The sequence below is a fragment of the Lontra canadensis genome, unplaced genomic scaffold (assembly GCF_010015895.1).
Source record: "Lontra canadensis isolate GAN:19392208 unplaced genomic scaffold, GSC_riverotter_1.0 scaffold26, whole genome shotgun sequence".
Taxonomy (NCBI): Eukaryota; Metazoa; Chordata; class Mammalia; order Carnivora; family Mustelidae; genus Lontra; species Lontra canadensis.
Window position 1 is genome coordinate 18850858 of NW_022631020.1, and position 16888 is coordinate 18867745.

Consider the following 16888-nt stretch of genomic DNA (forward strand, 5'->3'; position numbering starts at 1 on the left):
ATCTTAATTAGACAATAGAAAGCCTTGAAAGACTGATTTGTAAACATATTACTCTGAATGTTTTCTTTCTTGTAGGATGGCTTTGTTGTCAGAATATTTGCTACAAGCACTGAACCTGTGCTACAACAAGAATTACAACTTAAACTGGCCAGAAAATGTTTACATGCCTGTGGTATCTCACTATTTGACCTGGAAAAGGACTTGCATATTATAAGTAAGATAGCCAAAAAGCCTTTCTCCCATATTTAAATTTTCAGATTCTTTATTCTTTTGAGAATTAATATTGTGTTTTGAGCAATAGTATTTTGGTGGTTATTTTGCTGTTACTATAAAGCAACTTATGAATTAATATGTGTAAGTGGTTAGAAAATAAGACCTTTAAACAGAGTGTGCTATATGAACACCATTTTAAGGAAGTGACTAATAATTTTCCCTTTTTCATTTTGAATAGAGCAAATGAAAATAAACTTAATCTGATAAGAATTATAGATGACATTTAGGGACATCATTACTTTTTATGTTCTATCTTTATTCAGTTATTTAAAATTTTGAAAACTTGTGTTAAAAATATTACTACATTGAGGCACCTGGGTGGCTCAGTGGGTAAAGCCTCTACCTTCGGCTCAGGTCATGATCTCAGAGTTCTGGGATCGAGCCCCACGTTGGGCTCTCTGCTTGGTGGGGAGACTGCTTCCCCTTCTCTCTCTGCCTGCCTCTCTGCCTACTTGTGATCTCTCTGTCAAATAAATAAAATCTTAAAAAAAATTACTACATTAGTAAACATAGTTCTCTCATTGAAACCTTTGTTATTTGAACAGATTTTCAACATAGCCATAGAATGATCTCATAGATTTTGAAAATGGTAATTGGCTTAATAAACTGATTAATAATCTTTCATTTAGATAAAGAAATAGAGACAACCACAGAGTATTTCTGTCTTAGTATATGTACTTTTGCAGTGTCCTAGTAGTAATTAGGATCCTAAGTTCCCAGGAGGCTCTCAATTTTGGTTTGCCGTGCTCTTCCAGGTTTAATGGTGCTATTTTTAAATTGTGGGATTCTTTGTAAGACCCACTTTTTTTACTATTATCTCATTAAATTTAACAAACTTGACATGAGTGGTTTACTTTGCGTATTTTATTTAATTATGTTGTGTTTTTGTAATTCTTTATGGAAAAGTACTAAATTGAAATTACAGTTTTAAAATTTAAAAAGCCCATAAACTAATTAGTAGTTTGTGTAAATAGACAGTTGTAAAATATGTCCTATATAATTATTTACTCATAGTTTTGCAATTTGAAAATGTGCATAAGGGTCTTTCTGTATGTGTATTCAAATTCATGAAGTAGCTACATGAAATGTTCTTCTGTAGAAAAACATGCAACAAAGAATCTGATATACCTTAATTCAAATATCTGCATGGTATTGTTCAAGTCCAAATGAACCTGTCTGGACTAATTTCACCAAGCTTCATATTTCTTCATTTGTAAACCAGGCAGTATGGTTGTAAGGATCATACAGGGTAAGGTTCATGCACTCTATAATGCCTGACACCTAATAATGTTCAATTAAAATTGCTTCAATCATTCATTCGTTCATTCAAGGAATATTACTGACATGGGTTTAAAATTTTTTTATGTTTGAAAAATTAACTTGGCACTAATTTGAAGCAAATTAAAAAGCTTATTGTAATTTTATTTTTCCTTGGAATGTAGTGTATAATTTTTTTTAAAGTCAGGCATATGACATTTTGTCATCCTTGTTTTTTCTTTTAATTGAAGTATAGTTGACACATTATTATATTAGTTTCAGGTGTGGAACATAATGATTCAGCAAGTATTGTTATCTTGTTTTTGAATAGTATTGAGTTGACTTTTTAATCACTCAAAATAGTGCAAAATTATGATTTATATTATTCATGTTTAAAGTATAGTAGTATTTATTAGTCTTGTATTATCAGGTACAGGATTTGATGAGGAGTCAGCAATACTTGGTGCAGGACGAGAGTTTGCACTAATGAAAACAGCAAGTGGAAAGGTAAATTACTCTTTAGGATCAAAAATGAACATTCTCTGCTTTATGAGATAGTCAAATTGGTATAATCAGTTGATTAGTTTACCTAGTTCACATGTTTAAACATAATATTTAAAATTTTGATTTTAAATTGTTATTTTAATATGAAATTTTATTCATGTTGAAATAGCAGACAAGAAAATTATGCCTATAAGAATGTAAAACTTTATTAAACTTTTTATAAAATGTTACATTTTTACAAATGTTTATTTTAATTATGGAGCTCTTTAATTTTTCGAGTTGGGATGAATTCATATTTTGAGTCCATTTTGATGAGCACATTTATTGCAAATTTCTGTAAATGTGCAGAAATATAGAGACTACAAGTTGGGGGAAGGAACAAGTTTAATTAAGTCACAGATTGTTGAGGTCAATCTATAGAGATATAAGTTTGTTTATCTAATAGATGTAAGGTTAAAGTAAGGTAATTAAAAGAATTTTGAAAACCAAAATTACTAGGCAATTATGGTATATTTGTATGTAAGGTTTTTTACATTGGGAAGAATGTTGAGAATTTCATCAGGTTCCTACTGTTGTGAGATTGGAGTATATTTGTGAAGTATATTTATTCGTATCTATTCAGAAGATTTACAATGAAAGATTTTAGGCATCCTGAGTAGATAGGGAAAAGCTATTAAGAACTGGATCTTCGGGGAAAATATGTATATTTCTCCTGCTGATCTCACAGAAGTTTAGTAGTATATAAACAGTTTGGTTTCAGGTTATTTTTGTTTTTTGTAAGAAACAGAAGCTTTTTTTTTTCCTCATGTGAAATATGGTACACTACTCCAAAAAGCACTGTAATTCTCTCTCTCTCTTTTTATATATATATATATATATATATATATATATACAAGATATATTATACTGGCAAGTACCAGAGTCTTGGAATCAAGCAAGGTGGTCCTTCAGCAGGAAAATGGGTTGAGTTACCAATTACAAAATCTCCAAAGATTGTACACTTTTCAGTTGGACACGATGGCTCTCATGCCCTTTTAGTTGCAGAAGATGGAAGCATATTCTTTACAGGATCTGCTAGTAAAGGAGAAGATGGAGAGTCAAGTAAGTTGACTGATCAACTGGACATTCAGTAAAAATATTGTGGAATTTATTAACATGAGGTATATCAATTTCAATAGCACTAACCTCTCCAAATTAATAGAGGATTTTACATTGGGGCATAATCAACTAATTATGTGGTGGTGTTGTATTCATTAAAGAACTGCAAGTGCTGATTTCGTTCTAGAGTTCATCTTTAATTAAAAAAAAACTGATGATGCTTTATGGATAAACTGCTGTTCATCTGTTTTGTTCATTAGTGTTATTTTTAAAAGCTTATTTATTACAGTATATTATTTTAGGAAATTTTATAAGGAATTTTATAAGGAATATATATTTCAGAATGCAGTAAACCTCATGTAACCTGTGTAATAGTATTCGTATGGATCACTATTCTTTTTATAATTTTTCTGTAATGAAATCATTCCTAAGCAGTGAAAACAATTTTGTCTCTGATCTTTCCTATACTTTTGTCCAATTTTTCCTTAAAGTATCATTTTTCTCTTTTCGTAACTTCTCATATACTTTATATGTTTTAGAACAGTGGAGTAGTATCTTATGAGGATTAGGTTTGAAGTCAACATCTAATGTAAAAATCATGTGTAAATAAAAGTTACCTGGAAAAAAATCCTTATAAAGTGTATGGCCATATTTGAGAAACTTCAGCACTGCCAGGTTTTTCTTCTAGCATTTGGAGGACATTGTTCTTTCTTTGAGCACCAGGTAGTGTAGTTACCATATACATGAATATGGATCATGTTATATGAAAAAATATAAGGGTATTTTTAAGTCCCAGAATTGTGCCTAGCACAGTAAAATGTTTTTACTCTGAAAGGCATCAAGAACTGAGACTGACTGAAGGAACAGAAGATTGATATTTCCCATCTTTTACTCAATTCAGGGGTTTAGTTTTTGAGAGCAGAGGCTACTTACATCATCATCCACATTTAAATTTATTTACTCTTTCTCCATATATATACATTTCCCCTTCTTACACAATTTCATTGACTGGGTGTAACTGCTTAAATATGTGTTGAATGGACGAGGATCTGATTTTGCTTTCTAGGATCCAGCCAGCATAAGAATACATGTGAGGTAGAGTTTGAAAGAAAATCATATATATGATAATGGAATAGTTTTAATAATGTAAATAGCCAGTCTAGAGATTGGACTCTCCAGAAGCCAGAAGTTTGGTAGGCAATTGTAAAATTCTCATTGGAAATTTCAGTGTGTAACAAAAAAAAGGATCTTACAGTGATAGCCTAAGTATTAATTAACCAGATGAAGCTTGCAGGTTGACTCATTTTAATTGACATATTGGGAAGCCCAGGCCTTTGTGAAAATAAATAAATAAAGTGTATCATAAGTGCATGTATTTTGGGCTTTTTAATATAAATCATTGTTTTTATTTATGCATAGATGCCTTAATTTTATTTGTTCTGTGTTGTTTTTTAAGCTAAGAGCAGACGGCAATCAAAACCCTATAAACCTAAAAAGATAATTAAGATGGAAGGAAAGGTTGTGGTGTATACAGCCTGTAATAATGGAAGTAGTTCTGTTATTTCTAAAGATGGAGAGCTGTACATGTTTGGGAAAGATGCCATTTACTCTGACAGTTCAAGTAAGTTCAACTTAAACACATTTCATTTATGCAAAGGAAGTCCAATACTAGATATTATATATTGGAAAAATAGGTGTAGAAAATTAACAGTTGTAGCATGCTTTCTCTAAATTTTTCACATTTCTTCCCAAACACAGTATTTTGTGATTCCTTCCTGTCATTGCTGGGAACAGTGTCAGCGGTTTCATGCAGAGCTAATCCCAGAGCATGGCTAGTACAACTCTACCTTAGCTATTACTTTGTCTGGAAAGCTTTCCCTAGACTCATTCAGATGGTCATGTGACATGCTCTTTGTGTACCCTTGGGAAATGATTTTCATAACATAACTGATTTATAATTGATGAATTATCCATGTCCCCCATTAGATAGTTAGGGAGACCCTCTGTCTTATTTACTATTGTATCCCCGGTTCCCAACACAGTATCTTATACATGGGTCCTAAGAATTACTTGTTAAGCAACTCTGTGACTGATAAACCAAAAGTGTAGTGAGTGGATGTGTGGGATAGGACTAGCCAAATAAAGACTTTTATATTTATAAGCTCTACTCTCAAAAACTTGTTATATTTGGTTACTAGATTTTCTTTCTAGCTCTTAAGAAATGAGTATGATTGTGACAGGATTGGTAGGATTTTATATTTGGTAAATATGTAAAGCCTGTGAACTTCTTTGTGAAAAGGAAAACAGAATTAATGAAATTTCTGGTTGGAAGTTTAAGTGATTGTCTCATTGCTGGGGAAATGACATATGTTGCACAGTTTTATCGATTAAGTTGAACGGTACTCAGGTGATGTGAATTAGCTTAATGTAATATTTAGATCCTCAGTTGGCCTTAGCTGTCAATCAGAATTTGGGAGTGGGCTCGTGTATCATTTAAAAATAATGTTCAGTGTAGCTGTTGCTTGCTAAGATCCTGTTAGCACTGAAAAAAACTTGTGCATTTATTCAGTATATACTTATTGAGAACTGACTGTGTGTCACAGCTGGGTGGACAAGGCAGACGTGGTCCCTCTCTTTTTGAGGATCTGAGAGACAATTGGGCGTGTTACAGCTTACATATTAGTGAGGTGTGGTTTAATGGTTATGGATATAGGCACAAATCCCAACACTGCCACTTTTTAGTTGGCTAATAACTGGCTTAAATTCCTTAACTTTTCAAAGATTACTTTCATTTTTTTTCCATCTTCAAAGGGAGCTAAAGATATGGTTCATATGGTTGTTATAAGATTATAGGAGATAATGCGTATGAAATGCTTAGCACAGAGCCTGACACACGTAAGGGCCTAAGACATGTCAGCTAGTACTGTCAATAATAATAAATAATATTGCTAAATATACGTATCCTTTTCAAGCATGCTAAGTACTAAAAATGGGAGTTTTTAAGCTAAAAAGACTGAAGTAATCTAAGGGAGAGAGAAGGTCACCTTAGGAAAGTAATATCTGAGAAAATAAGGTGTGGAATGATTTTCCCAAAGTGTAATACAAGAATTATATTATTTATAATTTAAATAAAACAAATACTTTAATAGTTTCTTTGAGAGGTCTTTATTTTAGTATATATTGGAAATACTCAACAATCTTTGAATTTTACTGTTGTTGCTACTTGATGAGATTAAAATACTTGGTCAGTTTAAAATTGGTTCAAAAATATTAAGATTGTATGGGTGGCACTTGGTTATGGCAAATAGAATGAAAGTAACATGTGAATAGTGAGGAACTGGCGAAACTAGTTAGCTGTTGGATTGTGGAAGAAAGCCACCTATAGGTTAAAAATGATTGAAAAATGCTACTTTGGGACATCTCACAGGTTTCTGCAGAAACAATGTGGTTTCAGTATACTTCAGCAAGTGTTTTATTGTGTTTTCAATCCTTTTTATTTTTTTAAATTTTAATTAACATATTATGTATTACTAGTTTCATAGGTAGCGTTCAGTGATTCATCAGTCTTACATAATACCCAGCGCTGGTTACATCACATGCCCTCCTTCATTCCTTTTTAAGGCAAATCAAAACAGATAAAGTACATGATTTATAGGCTCCTTTGTGCTTGGACCAGGGAAGTTTGAGAACTAGTGACCCTTCTGAGAATTGTTGAAAGTTTTGACATTTAAAGCAGACATTCAGGAGAAGCAGGCTTGAGCCAATGGCCACAGTAAAAATTTGTCCCAAGTCTGGATGATGATGTTTTAAGATTTTGGAACTTCATTACTAACTTACAAAATAAATTTACTGATACCCTAACAGTCTTTTGGCCACTTATTTCTCATTTTGGTGGATTATTTTATCCCAGAAATAAATGTTCTGCATTGAGGTGTCCTTGTACAACACTGATAATTTACTGGACTCAGAAAGGTTTTATTGTTGTTCCTTACCAAATCTGTATCTTTCCTATAGGTTTGGTAACAGATTTGAAGGGCCATTTTGTAACTCAAGTAGCTATGGGGAAAGCTCATACTTGTGTTTTAATGAAGAATGGAGAAGTTTGGACATTTGGTGTGAATAATAAAGGACAGTGTGGACGAGACACTGGTGCCATGAACCAAGGGGGGAAAGGTAGGTGTTGGACATGTAGATATAAAATTTTGTGTCATCTTTTCATAAGTTTTTTAGAACAGAAATCTTACTCTTTTTAAAACAAGTGGCTCTTTAATTTCGTACTTATAAAATAGGAAAACCACTGAATTACTTATTTGACATTATATCACTGAAACAATTGAAAATACTTTAGGCTTTTAATTTTTGAGCAAATGAACTTGAGTGTTCTACTTGCTTTTTTTTCTTTTATTAAAGTTTATTTATTTAAGTAATCTCTGTACCCAACATGGGGCTCAAATTCACGACCCCAAGATACAGAGTCACATGCTCTTCCGACTGAGCCAGCCAGGCACCCCAGTTTTTTAAAATTTTATATAAAGTATGGTAACACCTTTTTGATTTAGCATTTTGAGTGACCTAAATTGAAAAATGCATTTTTCAAACTCTTCTTTATTAGTTCCTTTTACACCACACATTTTCAGTTTTAACCATTTTTGACAGCTGCCTTTCTGGGAGAGAATATCTTCCTGTTTAATAGCACGGGCTACCTGTAATTAGTTCCTGACAACTAAAAATGATTCTTAAGAATACTTGGCCCTTTACCAAGAGCTGAATTATAGATGCATCTTACTCACCATATGCTTTGCCCTAATACTCAGGCTATTGACAGGAAGAAGTGTTTATCCTTTGTCATGTTTGTGTGCTTAAAATTTGTCTATGTTAGTATATATAAATCTAAATGATTCCAGTTAACTGCTATGTAAAAAACCATACCACTAACATGGCACCATTTATCCATTCTTCTGCTGATTGATGAGTTTATTTCCAATTTTTCACTCTTATCAATAACTTAAAACCTCCTTTATCCTGGCAAACATGTGTGAGTATAATTTAGTATACTAGTTATACTAGTATAATTTCTGGTGTTGTAGATTTCAGCTTTACTAAATTTTTCTTAGAAGAGGTTGTATCTTTGATTTTCCACATCATCCAGGATATAGTATTAATACTCAGATTTTTGTCAGTTTGATGATTATGACATTGTATAGTTCATTATAATTTTTTATTTGTCATATTGAAGTAAAACATACATGTGGCCAAATACACGTAGCATAAGTGTAGATCTTGGCGAATTTTCACAAGCTGAACACATTCCCGTAATTGGCACCTACTTCAAGAAATAGTATATTAGCGGCACCCCAGGAAGCCCCTTTATGTTCCTCTCCAGTTACTACCTTCCTCTCGTTAACACCATAAATTAGTTTTACTTATTTTTGTACTGTATATAGATAAAGAATTATGTCACATGATTATATCTAGTTTCTTTTCACTCAACTTGACAAGATTCATTTATATTGTTACAGGTATTTATAGATTATTTTTTCTCATTGTTGTATAGTAATCAATTGTGTGAATATACCATAGTTTTTCAATCTTTTCAAGTATTACGGCATTTGGGTAGTTTCTAGTTTCGGTTATTAGAAATAGAGTTGCTTTGAACATTTCTAGTGAATGTGGGTGAAAATTTGTATGCTTTACTTTTGGGCATATAACTAGGAGTAGAAAGGCTGGGTCCCTCATTTTTCTTTTAATTTGCATTCCTTGACTATTAGGAGAATGTTAGACCATCCTTTCAAACTTCTTGGTTTTCTTTCCTTCTTACTGGTTTGTAGGAATTTTTGATATGTTGTATGTGTTATGCATATCTTTGACTAACTGGCTTATCTTTTACATTTACTTATAGTTTCATTTGTGTATGTAATTTCTAAATTTTGGTGACAGGTTTTTCATTTTTCTTTATAATAATTTTTGCCAATTGCTAGTAGCGAGAGGATGTTCTAGAGGGGTGGGACTCATGGCTTAGAGAATGGTTGGGAGACACTCTGGTCTGGAGAATGACAGTTTGGCAGTAAGGATGGAAATGAGGGACTAAAATCAACAAAAGTTAAAAGTATGATTCGCAGAAAGTAACAGCTTAGAGGTATTCCTGCCTTCCCTCTTTTTGCAGAAAGGAAATGAGAGCACTTATTTGTGGTTCCCATATTAAATTTTGTTTTTGTTGCTCTTATATTTTAAGCATTCCTTTGTATATTCACTTAGATTAGTGTATGTTATATCGTTTTATCAGGCTTTTAGACATGGGAGTAATCTACATAAAAATTATAAATTGATCTGTCAAATAGGGTTTGGAGTTGAGAATATGGCAACAGCAATGGATGAAGACCTGGAAGAAGAACTAGATGAAAAAGATGAGAAGTCCATGATGTGCCCTCCAGGCATGCATAAATGGAAGCTGGAACAGTGCATGGTGTGTACTGTCTGTGGAGACTGTACAGGTTATGGAGCCAGTTGTGTCAGTAGTGGGCGTCCAGACAGAGTCCCTGGAGGGTAAGAGCATGATTAATACTGAAGAAATAAAATATTAGTGGAAAATGTGCACAACACATTTGTTTTCAAAATTATTCCAGAGAGTATTCTACTTTGTTGTTTCTTGAGGGCATATTGGCATATACATGTAATTCTAATAATTGTTTTCTGTTAAAATAATTTCTAATTTAGTGTCAGTTTTACTTAAGTTGCTTTTCTCTCATTTGATTCATTTAAGCCATTATTTAAAAACAAGTCATAGGGCCCCTAGGTGGCTCAGTCAGTTAAGCATCTGCCTTGGGCTCAGGTCATGATCCCAGGATCCTGGGATCGAGCCCTACGTCGGGCTCCCTGTTCAGTGGGGAGCCTGCTTCTCCCTCCCGCTTGTGACCTCTCTCTAAAATAAATGCCAAATATCTATTCTTTTTTGTTGAACATTAATCTTCTCTGGATGGAATTATCGAATATCATATGAAACAATTAAGGATATATAATTTTCTTTTAAATTAAATTTATGTTCATGATTTTGGGTGTTCTAGGAACTGTCACTTCTAAAGTTACATTATACTTGTTTATATTTATCCTCTTTTGCTTTTGTTGGACCTGTTTTTTCCTGCTTGGGGTCCCATGTTATCATTATTTTAAACTTTGTATGTGAGTTTGGCAGAATCAGAATGCAGGTTTTCCGCTAGAATGTTGGGAAGAATTTTATACTTGGCCTAACATATGAAAATAAATCATACATAACAGGCCTTTTCTTTTAGACTAATGGAATATGATTTTTTAACAATAAGTTTTCTCTGAACTTAAGCAGTTGGTAAGTATCATAAATCAATTTTTGAATTCTCTGATTCTCCCTAAAATTATTATTCTTTATGTGCTTTTCCCCCAAAGACCTACTATCAGTTTTCAATAATTATTTATAACTTAAACCTGCAGACCTAAATGGACAGTACCTAACCAAATACAGTGATTTCTTTATTAAAGAGGCAAAAATGAATGAATGAATTAAATTAACATAAGAAAGACTATATGCCAGGATACTCTGCACTATTAAAAATGACTTCAATTATTGTAGAATTGTGGCTGTATATCTTAGAATAAATTTAGAATGCCACATCATCTTTAAACTGTGCATAGACAATGTAATAGGCCCATTAGTTTGTCAGTTTTTACTCCTGTAGTTAATGATCATCCAAATTGTCAATAGTGCTTGCATTTTAAACCCAGGAGTTTCACAGGGCACCTAGCTGTGTCTTTCAAAACTGCTGCCAGGGGGATCCTTTCTCTGGTACCACCACAAATCTGGATAACCACAGGCTCAGCAAAGCTGTCTGAAGGTTTTCAGTTCTGATCCAGCAATAACATTAAAGCTGTGACTTCTGTCTCATCTGTGTAATAGGTGATTAAAAAGTTAGTTGTTCACTGACCCTGTAGGCAACTTCTGGAGTGTTCTTGTTCTCTTTATGTTGTAATCCAGTGTCATACACTTGTTCACAACTGATAGGAACAGGACAAAGAAGAGGAAAAGGACCATGTAATTAATTGGACACAGTGAAAGGAGAGAATCAGAGATGATGGCATATAAAGGAGGGAGAGAAAAGGAGACATAACATATGAAACTAGCAAGCTGAGCTCACTTACTGATGGCTGTACACACCTTCCTTAAGTTAGCTGGTGGAGAACAATGTTTGTTTGGTAACTGCCCAACCCACCCAGACCATTTAACAGTAAGCTGCTGGTGCTTTACGAATTGTGGTAGCTTTTAAAATATTTGTTGATAGTGGTTTTGAGGATGGCAGAATCCATTTGTATTTTCTGTTGGAATATACCAGTTATACCTATGAGGAACTTAATAAACTCTTGTTTTTAGTTATTTCATCTGTACATACCTAGTCAGTTCTTTAAAATTGGCACATCCTGATCTGAAGGGGTGATTTCATTGCTGACTCATATAACTTAACTTCGGAAATCCTGAAAAGACATTAATAGAAAAGAGTTTTAAGGAAAGAGTAGAAGGATTTCAGTTAATTATTTTTATTTTTTAAGGATCTGTGGTTGTGGTTCCGGAGAATCTGGCTGTGCCGTGTGTGGTTGTTGCAAGGCTTGTGCAAGAGAGTTGGATGGTCAGGAGGCAAGACAAAGAGGAATTCTTGATGCAGTGAAGGAGATGATACCTTTAGATCTTCTCTTAGGTAATGTGATGGATTGTACTACGCATCTTGTCCTCAGCTCAGTAATTTATATTGGTATGTGCTAAAAAATTAATAGTTACCTATGCAACACTGCTTATATGGTAACTGACAGTATGTCAGTAATTAAAGGATAAGGCTCTTTTTCTCTTTTTGCTAAGATTCTTTGAGTAGAAATAAATTGTGTTTTCATCAGTGTTTTGTTAGATTTTACTTTCTTGAATTTCATATGGTTCTTTCATATCTATTACTGTATCTATCTATATATGGTTTTTTTGTGTTTCTTTGTGGTTTTTTTTTTTTTTTGATCAATCATCTAGCTGTCCCAGTACCTGGGGTTAACATTGAAGAACACCTTCAGTTACGACAAGAAGAAAAACGACAACGTGTAATCAGGAGACACAGATTAGAGGAAGGAAGAGGTAAGATGTAGCTGCAGAGGAAAAGTATATGAAAGTCCATTTTCTTACCGTGTACTGAGACCACTGAAAGTTTACACAATAGGCTGACTTGGTAAGACATTGCAATTAAAATTAGTAAGATTATAGTAACCTATGAAAGTCAAGTGAAAATATTCAGGGTATTTACATTTGTGCTATTAACATAGATTTAATTCAATATGATGTTTATGGAGTAAGTCAAGCATATTAAGAATTGTGTCATCTGCCAAGCATCAAAAACTATTAGCAATGGCAACTTTAAAAAATAATATATGAATTCTAAGAACTGGTCTTTCTCCCAGATTTTGGACTCATGATTGTTATTTAACCCTAAACAACAAAAGTTTAATATAGTATTTTAATTTCCATTTTCTTAGTCAACTATGATCATTTCCATTTGAGCATGGTCCCGGCATTCTTCTTTCAGTCCAGTGCATAATTATGTTTTTATATGTCTTTTTTTTCCCCCCCAAAAAAGCTTATTCTGGTTATGTACAAGAAGGGTAAGTTGGAGAGTTTTGCAGGTTTTAATTCCAAAGATAGGTGTATTGTTTCTCTTTTTCTCATTGTTTATGACCATTTCTGAGCCTGAAAATACATTTCACTGTAGTTATAAGTAGATAGTAAAATATAGATATTTTAATATACATCCAATAACAGGGATAAATATAAATATTACTAAAACTCTACTAAAAGTAGAATCTCTTCTCTGTAGGATTAAGACATGTGGTTAAAGAGATCTGTGATTTTATTCCTCTGCCAGGCAAAATCTTGATTGGAAATACTGATACTGTTTATTTTTATTTATTCTTTTTTTTTAAATGCTTGTTAGAAATGACATGAGATTTGGTGTATGAAATAAAATCTATTATCCATTTAGCCACCATTACAAATTTTTTCTAGGCACTTTTTTTTAACGTAGAATGGAGTAAGTCATAAAATATATAGCATGTATGGTAAATTCTATTTTTATTAAACTTAAGTTGTAGAACATGCTTGGAACTTGGAGACTGTTCTTTCTAGGATCTGATAAATAATCTGATTAATTGATATAAGAATGTTTGCTGTTACCTTGGCTATGTTTACATAAAATTATCACTTTTAAAATTGATTTATTTTAATGAGAATGTAGATATTATCATTATTTACATTATATAAATATGGGGAAGATTGCATATTAAATGTTTTATAGAAAATAGGGTAAAATTTAAGTTCTACATCTTTATGACATTTGGTAATTGAGTGACAATTTCTTTTATTCAAATAATATGATTTGTTAAAGGATGATTATCAATGCGTCTTTTTACTACCTGTTTTTTCTTTTTTGGGAAATACTGGGTTGAATCATATGCACTGACCTACAGAAACCAGCAATTTCTTATGCTGCAACCAAAGTATAGCAAATCCTTATGATGATGTGTAATTGCTCGCTCTGTGTGTTGTATTAGTTTTTTTCTCCCTCTGTAAAAAAGCTTTTCTTCTCTAGCTGTAGTATATTTCTGCATATCAGAAGTAAAAGAACATTGATTATGCATTAGTTCAACGAAATTTTGTGATTGCAGAATATTCTTTTGCCATTTATTTTAAAATGTGTCATAGACCTTAAAAACATAAACTCTAGCCTTTCAGAGGTTTTAAAAACTCTATCATTTAAATATTTACAGAGATTTTATTACTGTATTTGATCTTATAAACACAGACTTATGTTCTAGGCAATTGGTGTATATTTTTTGACAAGTCCATTTCATCCTATGTCCTCAATATATAAAAAGACTTCTTTAGATTATTGGTGCATAGAAATTTTGTCTTTTTATTTTTTGGTTAAGCTCTTTCTCATACATTTTTTAAATTTTTGTTAAAACACAGTATTTAGTAAAATATGCAGTAAATATCTTTTCTTAATGGCTTAGGATCTTCATTATGGGCCTAAATTATGGCATCCGTTACCTAACATGGTACTGAAATTTGTGCATATTAGAACCATGCCCTTGCTTTGTACAACCTCCATGGTTACTATGGTATCATACAGTGAGGACACTTTACAGTGTGCATGTGTTTCATTTAACACAGTGCAATGCAAAGAGAACCCTGTTTATACATTTTATTTTGTAAAAATACTTTTAAATAAGAATTTTAACTGTGTACCCATTTTTTTTTTAATAATTTTATTTTTTATAAACATATATATATATATATATATTTTCCCCCAGGGGTACAGGTCTGTGAATCTCCACGTTTACAAACTTCACAGCACTCACCATAGCACATACCCTACCCAATGTCCATAACCCCCCCCAACCCCCCTCTGCCCAGCAACCCTCAGTTTGTTTTGTGAGATTAAGAGTCACTTATGGTTTGTCTCCCTCCCAATCCCAACTTGTTTCATTTACTCTTCTCCTACCACATTAACCCCCCATGTTGCATCTCCTCTCCCTCATATCAGGGAGATCATATGATAGTTGTCTTTCTCCGATTGACTTATTTCGCTAAGCATGATACCCTCTAGTTCCATCCATGTTGTCGCAAATGGCAAGATTTCATTTCTTTTGATGGCTGCATAGTATTCCATTGTATATATATACCACATCTTCTTGATCCATTCGTCTGTTGATGGACATCTAGGTTCTTTCCATAGTTTGGCTATTGTAGACATTGCTGCTATAAACATTCGGGTGCACGTGCCCCTTCGGATCACTACGTTTGTATCTTTAGGGTAAATACCCAGCAGTGCAATTGCTGGGTCATAGGGTAGTTCTATTTTCAACATTTTGAGGAACCTCCATGCTGTTTTCCAGAGTGGTTGCACCAGCTTGCATTCCCACCAACAATGTAGGAGGGTTCCCCTCTCTCCGCATCCTCGCCAGCATCTGTCATTTCCGGACTTGTTAATTTTAGCCATTCTGACTGGTGTGAGGTGGTATCTCATTGTGGTTTTGATTTGTATTTCCCTGATGCCGAGTGATATGGAGCACTTTTTCATGTGTCTGTTGGCCATCTGGATGTCTTCTTTGCAGAAATGTCTGTTCATGTCTTCTGCCCATTTCTTGATTGGATTATTTGTTCTTTGGGTGTTGAGTTTGCTAAGTTCTTTATAGATTCTGGACACTAGCCCTTTATCTGATATGTCGTTTGCAAATATCTTCTCCCATTCTGTCAGTTGTCTTTTGGTTTTGTTAACTGTTTCCTTTGCTGTGCAAAAGCTTTTGATCTTGATAAAATCCCAATAGTTCATTTTTGCCCTTGCTTCCCTTGCCTTTGGCGATGTTCCTAGGAAGAAGTTGCTGCGGCTGAGGTCGAAGAGGTTGCTGCCTGTGTTCTCCTCAAGGATGTTGATGGATTCCTTTCTCACATTGAGGTCCTTCATCCATTTTGAGTCTATTTTCGTGTGTGGTGTGAGGAAATGATCCAATTTCATTTTTCTGCATGTGGCTGTCCAATTTTCCCAACACCATTTATTGAAGAGGCTGTCTTTTTTCCATTGGACATTCTTTCCTGCTTTGTCGAAGATTAGTTGACCATAGAGTTGAGGGTCTATTTCTGGGCTCTCTATTCTGTTCCATTGATCTATGTGTCTGTTTTTGTGCCAGTACCATGCTGTCTTGATGATGACAGCTTTGTAATAGAGCTTGAAGTCCGGAATTGTGATGCCACCAACTCTGGCTTTCTTTTTCAATATTCCTTTGGCTATTCGCAGTCTTCTCTGGTTCCATATAAATTTTAGGATTATTTGTTCCATTTCTTTGAAAAAAATGGATGGTACTTTGATAGGAATTGCATTAAATGTGTAGATTGCTTTAGGTAGCATAGACATTTTCACAATATTTATTCTTCCAATCCAGGAGCATGGAACATTTTTCCATTTCTTTGTGTCTTCCTCAATTTCTTTCAGGAGTACTTTATAGTTTTCTGTGTATAGATTCTTAGTCTCTTTGGTTAGGTTTATTCCTAGGTATCTTATAGTTTTGGGTGCAATTGTAAATGGGATGGACTACTTAATTTCTCTTTCTTCTGTCTTATTGTTGGTGTAGAGAAATGCGACTGATTTCTGTGCATTGATTTTATATCCTGACACATTACTGAATTCCTGTACAAGTTCTAGCAGTTTTGGAGTGGAGTCTTTTGGGTTTTCCACATATAGTATCATATCATCTGCAAAGAGTGATAGTTTGACTTCTTCTTTGCCGATTTGGATGCCTTTAATTTCTTTTTGTTGTCTGATTGCTGAGGCTAGGACTTCTAGTACTATGTTGAATAGCAGTGGTGATAACGGACATCCCTGCCGTGTTCCTGACCTTAGCGGAAAAGCTCTCAGTTTTTCTCCATTGAGAATGATATTTGCGATGGGTTTTTCATAGATGGCTTTGATAATATTGAGGTATGTGCCCTCTATCCCTACACTTTGAAGAGTTTTGATCAGGAAGGGATGCTGTACTTTGTCAAATGCTTTTTCAGCATCTATGGAGAGTATCATATGGTTCCTGTTTTTTCTTTTATTAATGTGTTGTATCACATTGATTGATTTGCGGATGTTGAACCAACCTTGCAGCCCTGGAATAAATCCCACTTGGTCGTGGTGAATAATCCTTTTAATGTACTGTTGAA

The 16888-nt window shown here is 33.6% G+C and overlaps 1 protein-coding gene across 11 annotated transcripts in view; it reads left to right on the forward strand.

Annotated features, from left to right (window-relative positions):
• Window positions 1–16888, forward strand: part of MYCBP2 (MYC binding protein 2) — a 262254-nt gene that overhangs the window by 60287 nt on the left and 185079 nt on the right. For 10 of the 11 annotated variants that reach the window (XM_032864195.1, XM_032864196.1, XM_032864197.1 and 7 more), the window contains exons 10-17: window positions 76–214; window positions 1961–2037; window positions 2931–3135; window positions 4589–4753; window positions 7147–7305; window positions 9471–9675; window positions 11704–11849; window positions 12167–12268. In XM_032864195.1, coding sequence (XP_032720086.1) covers window positions 76–214; window positions 1961–2037; window positions 2931–3135; window positions 4589–4753; window positions 7147–7305; window positions 9471–9675; window positions 11704–11849; window positions 12167–12268 — 1198 coding nt within the window. The remainder of the gene's footprint in view (window positions 1–75; window positions 215–1960; window positions 2038–2930; window positions 3136–4588; window positions 4754–7146; window positions 7306–9470; window positions 9676–11703; window positions 11850–12166; window positions 12269–16888) is intronic. The other variant, XM_032864199.1, reaches the window with a different exon arrangement.